We start from the raw sequence: 19724 nt of genomic DNA on the forward strand, positions 1-19724 counted from the left end.
TTAATAAACTTTTCCTTTTTTTTTAGAAAAGGGGAGAAAATGTAAAAAAGAATACAAAAAGACCACCCATTACCAAGTTTCAAAAACATAAAGGAGAGAAAAAAATATGGTTATAATTCCATGACGTTATAAACAAAGTTAATCTTTCTGACTTATAGTTCTATTTAGATGTGTCCATTTAGACAGGAAGGCAGTTTTCCATATCAAAATCCAGTTGTTAACACTGAGGGGCCAATATTGAGGCTTCCCAATGGAACATTACACATCTTGCCCTAGTTAACAGGTCCATTACAAGCTCATTGTCTGCAGCAGGTACCCAACCTGCAATGTAACATAATGAACCAACTGTAGGCTCAAATGGCAAATCGTAGCTTGTTGGTTCTAAAATACACAAAAAGATCTTTTGCCCAGACGGTTTTTGGAACAACTCCAGAGAGCATGTAACAAATTTGCCCAACTTGAATGACATCTCCAGCATAAGTAAACCTCTTGCATTCCTTTAAGTTAGGCCAGTGTCATTGTTCCTGTTTTGCCAGGAAGTGAGAAGTGGGCTGAGGCTGTAGCAGCAGTATGAAACCAAGTAGTGAATTCATAGGTGGGGTGGGGTTAAAGAGCTCTGAAACTTTGCTGCAAAGGGGCCTGATGCATGATGGGAGGGGAGTGGGGAATCTGGTGGTATACGTATTCATGCACATGTGCATTTTCAGCTGCCAGAAGGTTTCTGATTCTGTGAATTTAGGCAGATTGTAAGTGGGTGGGCAGAAGGGATTGTGTCTGAGCTTGGCTCTGGTGGTCCTTTCTTGCATGCCCAGCGAAATGCTAATCGCCACTTTGGGATCAGAAGGCAAATTCCTTCCAAGCCAGTCTGGCCAAGGATTCTGGTGTGTTTTTTGGGGGGAGTGGGTGCATCATCCGGGCATGGAACTGGGGTCACTGTGGGTGGGCAGGTAGTTGCAAATGTCCTGCATTCTGCAGAGGGGTTGGACTAGATGACCCTGGAGGTCCCTTCCAATTCTATGACTCTATGATTCTTTTCGGTATTGCAGATGATCGATGGGGAGTCTGAAGAGGATCAAGATTCTGGAGAATCAGGAGAAGATGAGGAAGATGGCGATGAGTCTGACTTGGTGAGTTGTTTCTTAGGGAAGACAGATAAAAGAGACCCAATCTGCACACACAGCAGGCAGGACAGTGCAAACCACCACATCTCCATGCCTGTCTTGAGTAAACCTCAGGCAGAACTGCCGTGTTTTGCTGATTTTTTAAAAGCTAATTACTTATTTGTATACTTGTTTCCAACCCACTGCCTTGAATCTCTTATCTTAGTGTTTTTTTTAAATATTTCCAGGAATTTTATTGCAGTTGCAAACTTGTGCCTTGGCCTTTGGCCTTGTCATTCCTCCAGCATTCACGACCTCTTTCTTTTCTTCTTCTTTTGCTGATTTTTTTTGAGTTTCAGAGCCCACAGCCATAGATGGGTTTGGATGCAGGAAACCCAGGTTGAAATCTGTGCTCTGCCATGAAGCTCATTAGCTCGCTTTGCGAGTAGCAAATTGATAATTGATTATATAATAATTGATAGGGAGGGAATAATTGATAGGGAGGTGCGTAAGTAAATTTGTTACCCAAAAAATGGCATGCAAGTGCACACACATAACCTGAACAAGAGACTCCTTAATAAGAGCTGGCCAGTCCATCCCTATGCAGGTCAACTTGGAAGTGAGTCCCTTCCAGCATAATGAGAATTACATCTAAGTAAGTGTGTATTGAATGTGTAGTCTCTGAAATCAACACTTTCCTTGAAAAGGAAGATGTCAGGTGGGTAGATACATAGAAAAATAAAACAAGAATCCTGTGGCACCTTAAAGACTATCAAAATTCATTCCCACGTTCGTTTTCAAGAGTCAGAGCTCCCTTCAAACTAACTTCATGCACGGACTTCTGAAAGTTTATGCGGGAATAAATCCCGTTAGTCTGTAAGGTGCCCTTGATCCCCTCTTCAAAATATGTTGGGTTTTCCATTAAAAAAAAAAGAATTTCTTCTGTTTGTTATTCCTAGTCTTGGCTACCATCTAGAAACTTAGAAGTAATTTTTGCTATAAATGCCCTTTCATTTATAATCAGTCTTTGGTTTGTATATAAGCCTGACCTATAATGTTGCCCTATCCTCAAACTAACATTTTGATACCAAGTCTAAAAGTACACTTTTAACATTTTAGATCAGGCTTTCTCAACCAGGGTTTTGTGAAACCCTGGGGTTTCTTGACGACCCTAGAAGGGTTTCCTGAATGGGTAGGAGTTAGTTAATTTTTATATATTTATATTTGTTAAACATTCATTGGGCGAAATATTGTCATGTGGACCCACCCACCCCCTTGCAAAATGTCCAAAGATGGGCCTGGAGGGGGTGGGAAGGGGAAGGGCCCCAAGTCAACATGTACACAACTAGGCTTCCCAACCATATTCTGCACCATCATGCCACTTCTGGGGTTCCTCAAATCCTGAAGAATGTTTCAGGGGTTTCAGTTGAGAAAGGCTGTTTTGCTTAAATAGCAGCAGTTTCTTGAAGTGGCCCACCAGTTTTTATTTGTCAGTCTCAGCAAAGGGAGGCAGATTTTAATCTGTTATTAAAACATTAGTTACACTGATTTCATAGATTCAAATGGGTAGCTGCGTTGGTCTGAAGTAGCACAATAGAATCAGAGTCCAGTAACACCTTTAAGACCAACAAAGATTTATTCAGGGCGTGAGCTTTCGAGTGCTGCTCTTAAAGGTGCTACTGGACTCTGATTCTACTGATTATTCATAGCCTTTCATGTTACTGATTTAACCTCTGCACAGTTTGCTGTCCCAGCAACATCAAGTGATAGAGAAAGATGTCTGAATTCTTGGGGACATGGTGGGAAGCAGATGTGAATGAATGAATGAATAAATAGTAAACGGGACATCGTTCCTCTTCTGCCCGAGCAGGAAGGAGGGAAAACGGAGCTGACGGTCACCGAGACTGGCTGTAAACCGAGGAACCCTACTGCACTTATGGGTGCAATTCAGGCAAGGTTTGATTGGAGGGGATGGCAGCCCAGGTGGCTCTGCTCAAGGCTGAGGGCATGTGGCTTGTCTTTCTGCCAGTGGCCTATGCAACTTTTCCTCTTCTCTGTCCTAAGTGCTGCTTTCTACCTTGGCTGAAATGATGGATGGCCACAGAGGAGAAATTGTGACTTGGGGGTGGGTGGAGGGGAAGATGGGAGGAAAAGGGTCTTTGCTCAAACACAGACAGCGTGACTCCCATCATCTCTTCTGTTGGGTCACTCAGCACACTTTTCCCTCCCTATCCAGTGGATGCCCAACATGGAGTCTCCTGTGATCTTATGCTATGTTGAATCAGCCTGATTCAGTGCCATGACTGGCAACTGCTCTTCAGGGTCTCAGTGGCCACGGGAAGCCTTTCTCAGCACTTGGCTACTTAAGAGCCTTTTAAATGGGGATAGCAGAGGCTGAAAAAACATGCTGCAAAACATGCACTCTATGGCCTCCAGGCTGGCAACTCAAACAGGAGGTTTATCAGGTCCCTGGCAGGCCACCGTACAAGCTTTGCGCCCAGCTCCATTGGCATTGGGAGTTAGAAGCTGTGCCCATCTGACCTAAAGCGTTCCTTGCAGTTGTCTGTCCGGCTTTTTCTTCTGGTTGTTGATTGCCAGTTGGGTATCACAGGTTAGCTTACACAGTCTCTTTCTATTAAGCCAGCCTATGGCTTCAAAGTAAACTTCATGGCTGAGCGTTGATTTTGAACCTGCACGGGCCACGTGGAGACCGACCCTCGGTATCCTAAACTGTTACATTGGGGCAGTTCCAAAAGGCAAATATTTTTGCCCTGGGGTGTTTGTGTTCATATTACTTTTGTTATCATGCCTGAAAGTTTAAAAAGAAGTCTGCCATTTTTTTTAAAGTGTTTTGAGGGGTTGGGGGAAGCACAATACAGAACCGAGCGTCTTAAATGCCGTTGATTTGAACGGGACTGAATTGGTCACGCCTGCAGATGAGATCCCACCTTTCTCATTCCCAGATTCTGGCTTAACTTTTATTTTTTCCTTTTCGTTTTAATCCCTAGCAATCACCTATCAGTTGTGATTATCTGTGTAGTTTAAGATCTGCAGTTGTGCCATTTTAGTTTGATTGTAACTGATTGAATTTGATAATAAAGAAAAAAAGGACTAAGGCTTTTGGAAGGGCCCATGTCTCTCTCTGTGGTGGTCAAGAAGAAACTTTGCGTCCCTGAGTATCCTTGATAGCTTGGATCTCTGGAGAGAACGAATTTCACCTTACGGCACGTTGAGTTTGTCCATCAAGGTTTTGGATCCCTGCTTTGTTGATGGTCTGACAGCCACCATAGAATCATAGAATAATAGAGTTGGAAGGGACCTCATGGGTCATCGTCCAATCCCCTGCACTATGCAGGACACCCACATCCCAATCACTCATCTACTGCAACCTGCCACCCCCTTAAGCATTCACAGAATCAGCCTCTCCGTCAGATGGCTATCTAGCCTCTGTTTAAAAATTTCCCAAGATGGAGAACCCACCACCTCCCGAGGAAGCCTGTTCCACTGAGAAACCGCTCTAACTATCAGAAACTTCTTCCGGATGTTTAGATGGAATTTCTGTTGAATTAATTTCATCCCATTCGTTCTGGTCTGTCCCTCTGGGGCAAGAGAGGAAGAAAACAAAACAAAAAATCCCTAGCCTGTGCTCATTGTAGCTCAAGGTTTTAATACCCAGATATCCTCTGTGAATGCAGACAAAGAACAGAATGTAGTATCACGGCTAGAAATGTTAAGCTCGAGAATCATTTTTGAAAAAAGCAAGTTTCTAGTCTTCATGGTGGTGGGGATTTGCTTAAATACATCTGTCCTCCGTTTGCTGGAACCTTAGAAGGTGGTGGTGATGCCAAATTAAATTTCCAGTGGTTGGGCCTACAGCTGCCCATTTATTTATTTCAAATGTTTATGTCCACACATTTACTGCACATGCTCCTCAGGCAATCAGTAAAACTAGAGGGAGAGGGAATGAACTAACAGGACTGCCAATAGTACATGTGTTTCATACCTAAGGCATTAAACCAGCCATACAGTCTGTGCTGAAGCCTGATTCCTCCAGGCCAGTCAGCAGTCAAAACCCAGCACAGGGTCGTGGGAGGAACCCACAAAATAGATTGGCCATGGCAGGCGTAAAAGGGGGAGGGTGGGGGAGGAAGTCACCCTAAAGAGCCTAGAAACCAATTCAAATCCATACCAAAAAATATTTTTGACTCGTACCGGAAGGTCAAAAAACCCTGCTCTAGGCAAATCCTGTTCTAGGCAGAGAAGGGGCTCACCTTGTTAAGCCCCCCCCCCCCCGGGTAGATCCACCTCTGAGGCTCTGTTCCCCCCACCCCTTACAGCTCCCTGCCCTTCTTCTTGTGTGACAGACTAGAATGAATGTGTGAGAAGCGTAGCACCAGGTGGGGTCAAACTATTTCACTTCCAGCTAGCAGCTGCTTGTGCAGCTGGCGACTAGTAGCGAAATATTTTTTGCACTAAGTCCCTGTACTTAATTGTAAAAATCGTATAAAGTAAGATGCAAAGTAGGTAAAATCTTTGCTGAATTGCTTATTTCACACAATATGGGCAGAACTGGGCCTGTCTTGGCTCAGACCGTGGATCAGCTGGGTGCAGGAATTTTTATTCTTGTTCTTTCCCCTACTACCATCCCCAATTCTCTGCTTCTGGAGGGGAAATACTGTTAATATGATGTGAAGGGTTTTTTCTCTTTCTTTCCAAGCTACAGACCTTCTTGATCTTAAAGCCTCAGACTGCAGGGTAGGCTTTGTGGTGTTCTGTAGAACTGCCGTTTGACAAAATGCAGGGGCGTGCCACCAACTGTGGCTATCCCGAGGAAGGGTCACAGCCATTCCCACCTAGATATGCCTGAGGATCAGGTCGCTCTTTCCTGAAGCAGATGGCTCCTCTGGTTTTTACAGAGCTCAGAGTCCAGCCTCAAGAAGAAACTGATGAAGAGGAAAGGGAAGATGGACAGCCCATGGTTGAAACCCACCCGGAAGAGGAGGCGAAGGAGTAAAAAGAAACAAAGCAGCATTTTAGGTAACCTGCTCAGCCTTGCCTTTGTTTCAGGAGAGACCACAACGTCTCTGCTCCCTGCAGAGATGTTGAATAGCTCTCGGGTTTCCAGCTCCACAAACAAGTGCAATATATAGAAGACAGAATGACAGTTAACGGGTCCAGTCTGGGAAGAAAGGAAGTAAAGCGTGGCATGGCCGCACTCAATCCCTCCTTCGTTGTGGTTGTTCAGTAAAGCGAGCTGCTGAGCCAGGGTTAGCAGTGCTCTGGACAAACAGGCTTGACCTCCCTGAAAGCTGGGCAGGACTGCTCATCTCTCAGTTCAGCAGACTGAGTTGTGCTACCTTTATGGTTCAAAGAGCAAGGTTGCCTTCAGAGGTGACAGATCTTGGGGTAAAGTGTAGTAAAAACCTTTATCTCCTTGTCCTTATCAAGGTAGTCTTGGTTAGTCTCCTCTTAGCTGCTCTAGAGCTCAAGAAATGCATTTTGGCCCATGGGTGGGGCTCATTGTGACTCTTGACTGGTTTGACTGGAAGTCATTCAGAACATTCCTTCTCTCTGATTGGCTGAGGGTGGCTTAATTTTACAGAAGGGAGTGGCTGAGGGGGATTGCAGGGTGAATTACCAGCTCTAGGCTTAGGCAGGCCACCTTGCTGGCATCGCAAGGCAGATTCAGGAAGGGAGAACCAGAGTGGAGCCATGGAGGGGGAGGCAAAGACTAATCACCGTTAGAGGTTCCCTACTTTTCTTCAGCAGATCCTGCCTTGCTGTTTGAGAGCCTGCTGTTAATGCTTGCTTGTGTTCCCCTTTGGATGAGTCCAGGTGTCTTCCTGCCCCCCTTCATCTCATTCTGCATCACTGGTCTTTTTTAGCATTTGCTCGGATCTGGATTTCTGTTGTACCTGAGTAGGCTTAAACCCAAGGCGAGCCAGGTCTTCTTTCCTCCCTTTCACCATGTATGCTTCTGCTGTTACTGCAGTTCAGCAGCAGACAGATGTGTCTGAAAAAGGAAGACTTCTTTTGCTTATGTTCGTGGTCTCTTAGCACCTTTCTCCCCCACCCTCCCCTTTCCTTAAAACTGTAAGGGAGGAAATCTGCCTGGATCGGGCAGAGAACGAAGTAGGGATAAAAGATCAATTGGCCCAGCTGTTGCATTTTAATTATTCTATCTGCATCTGTATTTGCAGATCCTTCAGCGTGTAGCCAGCAATGCTGTCTGTGGGAGATGAATGTGGCCTTTGGAGAGACATAACATGCATAGTTCTTTTTCTTGCTATATAAATATGTCTATATTTTAACCCAGGTTCCGAAATGTATAAGCCACCTTTGGGGAGTGCAGAAGGAGCTGGGCAGGAGAATAATATGGAATACATGGAGGTGTCTCTGGATTCCTTGGATCTCCGGGTAAAGGGAATTCTATCTTCGCAATCAGAAGGTGAGTGTCAGCTTTCTAAATATGGCCATGTACCATGTTGGTTCTTTGTTTCCTTAGCTTCATTTCTCTGTATTAAGATGATGCCCCCTGGTGGCTGCTAATAGGAGAAGAGGCCAGCATCACTAAATAAACCACGAATGGATCAAATAGCAACCAACAGAAAGGGTGGGGGGGTGGGAGGGGACTAATGGCTCATTTGGCCCAGCAACACGAGCAGTTGGGTGGATGGGAGTGGGGAAGGTGATGCAAGGAATGTAACTTTCCTTATATTATCCCTGTGGGAATATCCCTGGTGGCTTGGAGAGTTTCTGAGCGTGAGACCCTGGCCTGATGCATCTCCCTATAGTGGTCATCATTTTCTAAGCCTCATCTACAGAGGTTCCCCACTTTGCAGTCCGTCCCCTAGTGGTGTCATGTGCCATTTCCCAGGCCTGAGGCACGTGATCTAATTCCATAAGAGGAGAGGGTAGCCGCAAAGCATGCGTGTGCCCTTGATAGGAAGGCTATTCTGTGGAGCAGACGGGGATTTCTGGCAGCTTTGCTTGGTAGGAGCGCCTTCTGCTTTGAACGGGAACGGGCCCGCTGCTGGAGGCCGTGTGCCATCCAGCCACTAATCCTAAAGTGGGCTGGAAGCCTTTCCCCACCGCTTGGCCTTGGCCTCCCGCTAAGTACTCAGGGACTGATGCACATGATCAGCACATGGCCCTTCACCTGGAGAACTCCCCACCTCCTCCTCATTGGTGTTGGCGCTCTCCAGTAATCCGTTCAGCCAGGCTGCAGTAGGCTGAGCAAACTCTTTGTTTAATGATGCATGGTCTGTGGCTGCTTCAGCACTGATTGGAAGTGATTCACAGGATCGTCTCTCACTCCTCCCAGTCCCATCCCCGCCACCCACCCCCACACACAGCTTTCACCTCTGGAGGGAAGCCCAGTGAGACAAAGAGCATTGATTTCAAGGAATACTTTGGCACTGACATTGACTTCAAGGGGCAGCCCCTAGGCATCTGCTCCAGGAAGCGCTAGATCAGCGTAACCCTTTTAAAGTGGGGTCTGGATCATTGCAAGGGCGACCACAAGAGTTCAAAGGTTGAATCTAGACGAGAGCGCAGTTCCTGCCTGAACTTGGTTTAAAACATAAATGAAGTAATTAAAAGAAGAAACGGGGGATGGGGGTTTGTACCCTGTTTTTTACTACCTAAAGGATTCTCAAAGAGGCTTACGATTGCCTTTCCATCTCCCCCCCCAACAACAACAACAAACACCTTGTGAGGTAGGTAGGAGAAGAAAAGTTGGTTCTTATATGCTGCTTTTCTCCACCCGAAGGAGGCTCAAAGCGGTTTACAGTTGCCTTCCCTTTCCTCTCCCCACAGCAGACACCCTGTGAGGTGGGTGAGACTGAGAGAACCTTGATATTCCTGCTCAGTCAGAACAGCTTTATCAGTGCCGTGGCAAGCCCAAGGTCACCCTGCTGGCTGCATGTGGGGGAGTGGACAAACCCGGCATGCCAGATTAGAAGTCCACACTCCTAACCACTACACCAAGCTGGCTTTCTGGTGGGCTGAGAGAGCTCTGAGAGAAATGACTGGCCCAAGGTCATCCAGCAGGTCTATGTGTCTCAAAGAGGCTCACAATTGCCTTCCCTTCCCATCCCACAACAGGCACCCTGTGAAGTAGGTGGGGCTGAGAGAGCTCTGAAAAAACAGCTCTGTGAGAACAGGGCATCCAGCTAGCTGCATGTGGGGAATCTAACCTCGCTCTCCATCTTAGAGTCTGCCATTCTTTAATGACTATACCATGCTTCCCCCCAAAGGGGGAAGATCACTGCCCTAAGGCGTTAGCTGCGTCATCGGCTAATATGTAAGGATTCCTCCCGTTCCTTCATTCAGTTCATTATTAAAAGGTGAGCTAGTTTCAGGACCAGATTCAGTTCATTCTTAAAAGGTGAGCTAGTATTAGGTTGAACCGATTGTAGTTCTTGTCAGGAACCGTGATCCACAGTCTGGTAGGTTGCTGATTTAGATCTCATCTCTGCCATGGATTCACTAAATTGTTTTGATTAAATGCATTCTGCCTGTATTTGCAGTGTGTGAGTCATACTGGCCTGCCCCACAGGGTGGTTGTAGAAACTTCTGAAACAGTGTATGTAGGTGAAGTGCTTTGATCCCTGAAAATGCTTTACAAAGTCTCATTTTGATCTGCAAGTAGTCTTTATTTTCTGTTTTATTGAGAATCAGAGTTGCACAATGTTTAGATTTGCATGGGTTTCCTGTGGATGCACCTGGCTTTTCCACTTATACATCTTTAAAAAACCCTTTACTTCATCCTTATATCCTCTCCCTCCTATAAAGCCAGGGAAGGGACATTCTCCTGCCGATGCTAAACAGCAGAGCAAATGTTTCACAAAGCACTTTGGATGATGCTGTCAGGCCTTCTAACACAGCAACACAAATAAGTGTGCATTTATGGATAATACATTGGTCATTTGTGTGTAACAAAGAAACCTGCTTTGTAAAGTTTCCCTGCCTGAGTGACCAAAATGTGGCTCATCATAGCCACAGGCAAGGGGCTGTTTACCAGCCAACTTTAAGCAGGCCGTCCTGGGCCGCCATCGGAGTTCACCCTGTTAGGGATATGTGGTGCTTTGTGCTGATTGACCGGCTATTCTGTGTGTCTTGAAGGTCTTTCGAATGGCCCTGAAGCAATGGAAGCAGACAGTCTTCAGGAAGTGCCTCTCTGTAGCTGCCGAATGGAAACCCCCAAAAGTCGAGAGATCACCACGCTAGCCAACAACCAGTGCATGGCAACGGAGTGCGTGGACAAGGAGGTAGTTGAGCTTTTGCTGCGGCTTTCTGCAAGTAGGAGTTGGCGCCTTTGGCCGTGTGCCTTCTCTGCTTCGGGAGAGAACATTGAGAAGGCAGGCTGGCATGCCGCAGGCTTCCATGCCCAACATGGGGCTACGGTGGCCGGAAGTCATTCGTGCAGCCAGCGGATGACAGTGCTGCTTAATATTGCAGACCCTGGGCCCTGCCTGGTTCTCAGCAGAAGGGCATTGACGTCAATTGGATGCTCTGTTTGGATTTTCTGCCACTTGAATGGCAAGGGACGGATTTGACAAGCTGCTTCTGCCTTTGCTCCTTTCTGCTTCGTAATAGCTGTGGCAATTGGGACGCCTCAGAGCTGAACTAGACACTGCGTTTACTGTGTGGCCGCCATGGGAACTGACAGCCAGACAGTAACTGCGAGTTCCCTGTGGGGACTCACTTCTCCAACACAGCAGGGGCCTGATTTGGAGGGGGGGCCTGCAGCGCATGGAGGGAAGAAGAGCTTGAGCCTGTTTTTCCCAACCTGGGGGAGGCTGAAGCCCCTTTTCCCCCATGCCACAGTCCTGACTGAATCCGGGCACCGTGGGCAGGAGTTCCCACGGGGGAACTGGCAGCCGCTCTCTGACGGCCACGAGTCAAGTGCCGCATCCAGCTTGGCTCTCAGATGTAGCCATGGGGTGATTTCCCTCCCTTGAATTTTGACACAGGGAGCTCGACTGCAAAGAATGGAGGCTCCAGGCACAGAGGGAGTGCCAGTTTTATTCCAGCAGGAAGGGTGGGAGGTAGCGAGCCCTTACAGCAAAGCAGGGATGTGTTGGTTGGCGTCTCAGATCAGGACCGGGAGACCTGGCTTCATGAAAGTCACCGGATGGTTTTGAGCCAGTTACTCCTGCTCTTGGCCTAACCCCCATGCTATGCTGACCTCCTTGGAGGAAGAATAGGATTGGGGGCGGGGGTGGAATGGGATGGGATGGGCAGGCGAGGTGACCAGTGAAGAGAGACTGCACAAGTTGCACAGAGGCGGGAACAGGAAGGAGCTTTCAAAGTTGGCTTCAGGTGGATGAGCTGGTGGCAACACAGAGCAGCGGATGCGCTCGCCAGGACAACCCTCAAAGCCACCTTCCTGAATGCTGCCGCCGTGTCATCTTGGGGGGCAAACAACCACCTTTGTGCACGCACAAGTAAGCAAATAGATCACAACAAATTAAATTGGTAGCATGCGGCCAGGTGGTCAGGAAAGTAGGCATAGCCGTTCCTTCTGCTAAAGATGTTATTGCCCAAGGAGGTGTGTAAATCCCCAGCCTTGAATAAAGAGGAGCAAGTCCCTGTGCTCCACGTGGACCCTGACCCCTCCAGCACCTCCCACACTCATCCTTCCCTGGACGGCTCTGCTGATTGCCCTCCATCAGGTCAGCGCCACAGGCTGCGCTGGAGCCCAGAAGCTCTCTGCTGCTGCTGCTGCTGCGGATTCTGCCAGCCAGCTGCCGCCACCACCCCTGTAGTTTTTCAATTAGCCGCTGCTGGGATAGCCAAGCTCTAATGACTGCCTGTGGTCAGGAGATAACTGGCAGATTCTTTTCCTGCAGGGGTTTGGATGGTGTCTCCCCCCACCCAGTTGATAAATAGGGTCAAAAAGTCAGGCCGGGGGCTTTTTGGTTCTTCATGTGCATTTTGAAAAGGAAGTGCTCCAATTTTTTAAAAAACAAAACCTAGGTAGTGTCTCAATTCCGGTAAGATAAGTCGGCCAAAACCGAAAAAAAAAAAACATCTAGCATTTTTGAAGAAGGCTGAATTAAGGCTTTCTTTCTTTTCTTCTTTTTGCTTATTTTGTTCCTCGTCTCTGATTTTTAAAGGAGAATCTGTTTGAGAGTGCCTTGCTTGAGCAAAGTTGAGGCTGGGAGGAGAAACCCTCCCTGGTTTTGGAACCCCCAATGCAAGCACAGTCTGGCACTGTTGCTAATATATATACATACATAAGACTTTATTGTTTCCAGCCATAGGCCATTACAATTTTTGTTGCTAATAGTGTATTGGAGTTTGGATCGAGGAGCTGGGTTGGAGTTTGTATCGAGGAGCTATGCCAGGGAATGGCTTGTGCCTGCACATTGATCACTCGATGATGGCCCCGTCAAGTGGGTGACTTGCCTGAGTGACTGGCCTGGAGTACCAGAGATAAGACTGCCCCCCCCCCCAGCAGAGCCCCTTTTCCAGTAGTGCCGGACTACCCCAGATATAAAGAAATGAAGGAATGTGCCTGGATTAATCTCTGGTTTTCTGGGCTTGGCAAAGCAGATGGCTTTGGTGGACTTTCAGGGACTGGATTGTAAAGAAAGTCAAAGGAGATCTGAATGTGAGATCAGCGAGGACAGCAGTTTCTCTCAAGACAGATTTCGTGCTGCTGTCAGAGGGCTAGGAGATTGCACACAACGTTGGGCCTTTATTTGGGGAAACTCTTTGCAGCCCTGGTCTGTTTAGGTAGCAATTCTTATTAAGAATAAGCAGCCATTCCCCATCTTGGTCCAAACTATGTATCATCCAGGTATTTATCATTGCAATGGACCCAGGTGTGGTGCATCAGGCCACCCTTATTTCAAGTCACCAGCCAAGAGTGCAGGACGCAACTCCCACTGTTTCTATGTGTGACTATGACCATGTATGCACTGGAGGTTTCATGCCAGGCTGCAGGCTGGAGTTTTAGTCGTGGCAGGTTGCCCCACCTCTTCCTGCACCCACACGGGGGAGCGTTTGGCCCGGTGTGCCTCATCTGCCCCCGATTTGTGCTCCTGCACGGGAGCTGGGGCAGTGAAGTTCCCAGTGCATAAACGGTCTATGAGGTGTGTGTTTGCGCTTTTGGTGGAGACCTGTGTTTAAGAAGGAAACGATGCGTCCCTTTGCTGTTGAGCGTAGCCGAAGCTGCTTGGCGTGCATATGAATTGCCGCAAAGAGGCCACAGTTCACCTAATGCCATGTGCGAAATGTCTCTCGGTGTGCGAAGTGTGGTCGAGACGGGGGCTTTCTGTGTGTCTAATGGGCTTCTCAAGCGTGGCTCTCCCCCTCTTCCAGCTGAGCCGATGCACAAATCGCGTGCTGAAATACGAGCTGATGCGCCCATCTAACAAAGTCCAGCTCTTAGTGCTCTGTGAGGACCACAGAGGGAGAATGGTGAAACACCAGTGCTGCCCGGGATGCGGCTTCTTCTGTGCAGCGGTAAGTCTCCTGCTGAATGGTGGGGCAGGCCTCCAGGCACGGCCAGGAAAAGAGTGAAGGCTGCTATTTGGGACTGGAGCTTGCCGGGAATGCACAGAGTGCCCTGATGGATGAGGCCGGTGGTCCATCCAGTCCACATCCTGTTTCATGGAGGGCCCAGCCAGCTGCCCTGGAGGAGTGACAGTCGGGGCCCTGATACTAATTCCTAGCCCTGGTAGTCAGAGGTTGAGATGTGGGGGTTTAGCTGGAGAGGTGGGCAGAATGACAGGCGAGTGATTTCCGGAAAATTGCAGAGGATGAAGAGTAGACGAACTGATAAATCAACCCACAGAATGGGGGGGGGGGGTGCCTGGTCCTTTCTCCTGCTCTGATTAGCTGTCAGGGGGTGGGGAGGGTAGCTCTGTGTTGCCATACTGTTGCCTGGCCCAATAAATATATTTGTAGAAGAGGGCTTGAAAGAAACCTTTAGCCTCTCCTGTCAACCCTTTGCCTTTCCTCAAAGGAGGCCAACATCGTATTTATGAGAACTGGTGCTCTGGAGATAATCTAAAGTAAAGTAACTTACTCTGGGAGCAAATTACAGTAATCTTTAACTTCCTTCACAGAGAGCCAGCTTGATGTACAGCAGGGGTAGTCAACCTGGGGTCCTCCAGATGTTCATGGACTACAGTTCCTGGGGTCCTCCAGATGTTCATGGACTACAGTTCCCATGATCCCCTGCCTGCAAACGCTGGCAGGGGCTCATGGGAATTGTAGTCCAGTAACATCTGGAGGACCCCAGGTTGACTACCCCTGCTGTAGAGGTTAAGAGTGGCAACCTCTAATCTGGAGAACTGGGCTTGATTCCCTACTTACTCTTCCATATGCAGTCAGCTGGGTGACCTGGGGACCGTCACAGTTCTCTCAGAGCTCTCAGCCCCACCTACACAGGCTCTCTGTTGTGGGGAGAGGAAGGGAAGGCAATTGTAAGCCTCTTTGAGATGCCTTTGAGTAGTGAAAAGTGGAGAACAAAAACCCAACTTTTCTGCTGCTGCCATTCTAGTCTTCTCTGATTTGGGGCTTGGTTTTGAAGCCTTGAGTCTCGAAAGTTATTTACAAATGTGGTACTGGATGACTCTGGAGGGTATCCTTGCTGCAACTAAGTCTGGCTCTGGTCAGTGCCTGGAGGACAAACCTCTTGAGAATCCTGCCTTGAGTTCTTGGGTGCAGGAATGATGGGCTACAAACGCAGCCAATACAAAAACAGATTTGCACGGCACCTTGTGCTCTCCATAGCTAAAAGTTTAGTTTCTCTCTTCACTTGCTTTATGCTTCTTCATCCTCCTGCTTTTGTAGAGCCCTCTTAATCGTCATTGAAGGCACTCAGGCTCCTCTTGCTTGCCTCCCATGGCAGGGCAGAGCTCAAGCAGCCACTCGGGTCCCTTTTTGGTTCTCAAGACAGAGAAACTCAGCTTCTTAGTCCCTCCCAGTCTGTTTTCACACCTGTGGCTAAGATGTGTTTTGCGTTTGACTGAAACCTGTTGGCTAGAAATCACACTTGGTTTTCAGCAAGGGGGCTCTTCTTCTGTTTTCTGTCAATTGGCATTAACGACATTTGTTCGCGCACATGAATAGCTCACGGAGAGGTTCAAAGGCTTCCTAAATGTCATGTCTGAGAATACTTTGATCAAGCCTCTTGGCACCCTGGAAAGTCTGGGATGAGATTTTACTCCCTGCCAGGAGTATTAAAAGGGGGGGGGGCTGCTGTGCATTTAAAGCATTTCCCCCACGTCTTGGGGTGGACGACCACCGCAAACACAAATTGTCACAGTCGCTACACTAAGTTGCCAAGTCGCAAACCTCTAGGTACTTAGGAATCTCTGTGGACAGATCGTGGAACTAGGAGAGAACCAGAGATGGTTTTGGCTCATTAAGGGCAGGAACGTGCCTTCAGCCAAAGAAGAAAGAGCAAATGCGGGAGAGGGAGCGAACGAGCTGTAATGAGCTACACATGTTTTACTCTGTGGCTGGCATTACCAGCTTCACAGATGCTACTTTCGGATACACTGTCCACAGTCCCCGTATCGCTCAGTCTTGGTTCCAAGCAGCCTTGTGTTGCTCGCTGCATTGTGCCTTATGGTCTTCGAGGAGCTTTGACACCCAGCTTTATTTATTTAAGCCATTGACACCCCACATTCCTGAGAGCTGAGCAGTTGAAGCCTCTTTTAATTAATGGCGTTTTTAAAAAAAGAAATAGATGGAACAGCCAAAATGACATTTAATATTCCAGATATCTGCAGTAGAACCAAGATCCAATAGAACAGGCGCTTAACTTAAACATGCACAGACTCCCTGGGAGTAGGCTCTTTAAACAGACTTAAAGAGGACAGACGAGAGAAGGGGACAGAGAATCTCAGCCATGCCCCCTCCCCTTCAAACAATCAGACCAACCTTAGTTGCTCTGGGGAGGCAGTTCCCCAGTTAAGGTGCCACAGCAAAGAAGGCCCAGCCTCAGACGTTCATCGGCCTTCCTTCAAAAGATTGAAGGCGCAGTGTATTTTAATATATATATTGGAAAGTCTGCGTGAAAGGAGGCGATTCTTCCCACTGTGACCTTCAAGGTTGCATCTGGAGCACATTTTGGTCAGCAGAAGCTAATGTTAAAAGGTGGTGGAGGTGTCCAAAGGGTTCTGCGCCATGTCGTTAGTTGGGTAATGAGGCTGCTGATACTTATGTGCGCTTGGAACTCAAGCTACGCCGTGAACATATGAAGTTGGTCCTTGGTATAAGGTGTTGGTCCTTCGAGCTCAGTATTTTCTTCCCTTGCTGGTAGCAGTTTTTCAGGACCTCAGGAAGAGGGAGAGATTGCTGAGCACCTGCTACTTGAGGGTTTTTTTTGTTTGTTTACTTCAACTGGGAATGCTAGAGATTTAACCTGGGACCTTCGGCATGCAGAGCAGGCCTTCTGTCACTGAGTTGAAGCCCTTCTCCTAAGCAACAGTAATGTGTGTTACTGCACATAGTTTTACAGCAGGGGTAGTCAACCTGTGGTCCTCCAGATGTCCATGGACTACAATTCCCATGAGCCCCTGCCAGCATTTGCTGGCAGGGGCTCATTGGGAATTGTAGTCCATGGACATCTGGAGGACCACAGGTTGACTACCCCTGTTTCACAGGATACCCATTTTGCAATGTGGGCATTAAATGTATCCAGTGTTCCAGTCTTACACTTTTTGTAGCCTGTTTAACAGTTGGGGACCAGCCTCGGTCAGAAAGACGGAGCAAATGTTTTCGAGTTCAGCAAGGGAGGATATAAATTTACTGCTGGGGGTGGTTGAGCACATCCTGTGTTTACAGTGACACAAGAGAGAAATTTGGTCAGTAAGAGTTCATGTGTGTGGTGTATTCCTTCGGATCTTTCCATAGTTGGTGAGTTTGGCTGAGTTGTTCGCTTCCTAGTCTGAAATGAGGAAGGCCTATAGCTCAGCAGTTGAGTGAGTGAGAGCGTGCTTCAGAGTGCTGGAGGGCCCAGGTTCGATTTCTGACATCTCTCCTTAAAAGAAAAGGCTTTTTCTTGTGCCGGCTGTATTCCCAAGCCAAGGAGCAGGGTTTTTTTGACCCCACTTTCACTCCACCCACCCCACCTACAGAGAACTCTGGGTAGTATACATCATTCACTCTTCCCCATTTTATCTTCATAGCAGCCCTGTGAGGTAGGTTTGTCACTCTACTTACTACACTGCACATCTGTATCAAATTCTGGGGAAACGGCAATACCCCTCCCGCCCTCTCTCCATGGGGTGAGAGACAACATTTAAAAATGCAATCAATAGAGTTACGATACGAAGACAAATAAATGCACTAAGTATAGAACAGTAAAACCAGTTAAAATATCAAGAACAAACTGAAGAATCAGCTCCCCTTGTGGTATAGATAAGGTGGAGAGATAGCAACCAGCACCCACGTGGGCTTTGTGGGACTGGAGATTTGAACTCCTGGGTCCCCAAACCGAATCTAACATGCTAAGCGCTACAGAACACCAACACTCATTTTTACGATCCAGTTCTCATTGCGTTGTTTGTTTGTTGGATGTCCTGTCCTGTTGATTGCGTTGACTTATTCTGTGTAATTCGCCATGAGACCCAGCAAGAAAGGCGGTCTAGAAATGACATCAGTTAATCAATAATGCCTGGCTGTTCCTTCTTGGCACCTCTGTTCCCAGGGCACTTTCATGGAGTGTCAGCCAGAGAGCAGCATCTCCCACCGGTTCCACAAGAATTGTGCCTCCCAGGTCAAAGGCATGAGCTACTGTCCACACTGTGGGGAGGAGGCCTCCAAGGCCAAAGAAGTGACAGTCGCCAAGGCCGACACTACCTCCACACTCTCACTGACCTATGAGCAGAAGAAACCAGGGACTTCGGAGGGAAGGGCAGACACAACAACCGGGAGGTGGGTCCCTCTTTGGCGCTACCACGAATGGAAATTTGCTTTGGTTTATGCATTTGGGGGATTGCAGTGGGCGAATCGTCTTTCTGTTGAGAGGAATCAAAGAGATGAAGCGAGATTCCGGGGGGATGCTCTTCCTTTCCAACTGGAAGTCTTGTCAAAGATGGTTAACAGGAATTTCAGTCCTTTCTGGAGATAGTCCATGTTGCACCATTTGGTCAGACTTGCTTATTGCTCATAGCTTTTTCCTGGCTATGGAAAAAGAGATTGCAAAATCTGGCCAGATTTCACAGGATCAAACTGAGGGGTTGGTAGGAACTTCTGTATTCTGTGGTTGGGAGAACTAGGCAGCTAGTTCTATTTTTCCCTGGACTGCACAACTACAAGCTGCAGTGTAAGGGGAGTAGATGCTTGAATATGTCCCTTACTTTTTTGAAGAACCCTGCAGGCAATATCTAGCAGGTCAGGGAGAAGGCTGTCCTTGAACACTTCTCCCTGGGATCCTAACTTTACACATTCAGGAAGGTGATGAAACTCAGGTTAGGGGGAGCATCCAGTTGTTTCCCATCTGCAGACTGAAGTGACATACTCCAGAGAGGATCGCATTACACGTTTCCATTGGCTTTGAGGACAACCCATGTGTGCAAGTCATAAAGCTTGGGATGGAAGTTGACAACATTGTCCTTGACGTTGCTGAAGTGTAATACCAGTCCAGTATCATTTTAGAAGCTGCCTCTTTTCTTCCCTGGATGCAAAATATGTGTGTGGCATTGACTGTTCATGGTCGCTGTGTTCTTTTCCTCCCCCGCCCCCTTTTCCTGTTTAGCTATAGCGGCATTCAATCCATCGAGGAAGGCCGGCCGGAGAGTTTGCCTGCTGAGGGGTTTGATTTGGCTGGAACCTCTGCCTTTCCCAAGCCAGCCCCACCTGGAATGCCCCAGGGACCCGTTAAAGAAACCCTTGAAAGCGCCTTGATTGCCCTGGATTCAGAGAAGTAAGAATGGGGCTGGTTGCTGGACTGTATTGAATTGTCTGTGGAGCCTCCCCTCTCGCTGTGTGATCTTGGGCTATCATTCCAGTTTCGACTCAGTGGAGCACATTTGGATTCATTTTACTAATTTTTACCAACCAGCCCTTCCTTAGCGCTTTTGTTGTTCAACTAGGCTGCAGTCTCAAGGTGTCGTAAGCGCAATGTTCTGATGAAGTATTCAGAACTCTAGACTAGACACAACTGTTGAGAAACCCACACTAACTCCACTGAACTGATAACCGCACTGTCTCCGACTCGAGTGAAATGCCATCAGTGTGTCCATTAACTAAGTTCTCCTTTCTCCCATCCTTCCTCCAAGAATAACTGAGCAGTGGAGGCTATTCTTCTTCCCCTGCCCTTCCATTTTCTCCTCACGGTGGTCTTCTGAGTTGGGTAAGGCTGAGGGAAAGTGACAGGCCCAAGGCTACCCAGTTTTAGTCCATCCCTGACCACTGCACAGGATGGATCATGACATACTGGTACTGTCATGTCAGCTGCCTTATTCTGAGTCAAACCCTCAAGCCTCATTGCTGCTTACTAACTGGCAGGGGCTTTCTCTACCTGAGACAGCCATTTCCTACCCAAAGCTTACTCTCCGGGATACTTTACCTGGAAATGGTAGCAGCTGAGCACTTTCCATGCTGAGCAGGTGGTCTATCATTGAGAGATGGGTCATCCTCCATTGAGAAGAA

At 47.8% G+C, this 19724-nt stretch overlaps 1 protein-coding gene across 18 annotated transcripts in view; it reads left to right on the forward strand.

The window, feature by feature from the left end:
• The window catches only part of EHMT1 (euchromatic histone lysine methyltransferase 1), a 146937-nt gene that overhangs the window by 94256 nt on the left and 32957 nt on the right, over positions 1-19724 (forward strand). For 16 of the 18 annotated variants that reach the window (XM_077306605.1, XM_077306599.1, XM_077306598.1 and 13 more), the window contains 8 exons: positions 1047-1127; positions 2971-3051; positions 6017-6137; positions 7417-7548; positions 10227-10372; positions 13434-13577; positions 17779-18005; positions 18829-18996. In XM_077306605.1, the coding sequence (XP_077162720.1) occupies positions 1047-1127; positions 2971-3051; positions 6017-6137; positions 7417-7548; positions 10227-10372; positions 13434-13577; positions 17779-18005; positions 18829-18996 (1100 nt within the window). The remainder of the gene's footprint in view (positions 1-1046; positions 1128-2970; positions 3052-6016; positions 6138-7416; positions 7549-10226; positions 10373-13433; positions 13578-17778; positions 18006-18828; positions 18997-19724) is intronic. The other 2 variants (XM_077306601.1, XM_077306603.1) reach the window with 1 other exon arrangement.

Source organism: Paroedura picta, chromosome 12 (assembly GCF_049243985.1).
Source record: "Paroedura picta isolate Pp20150507F chromosome 12, Ppicta_v3.0, whole genome shotgun sequence".
Classification (NCBI taxonomy): Eukaryota; Metazoa; Chordata; class Lepidosauria; order Squamata; family Gekkonidae; genus Paroedura; species Paroedura picta.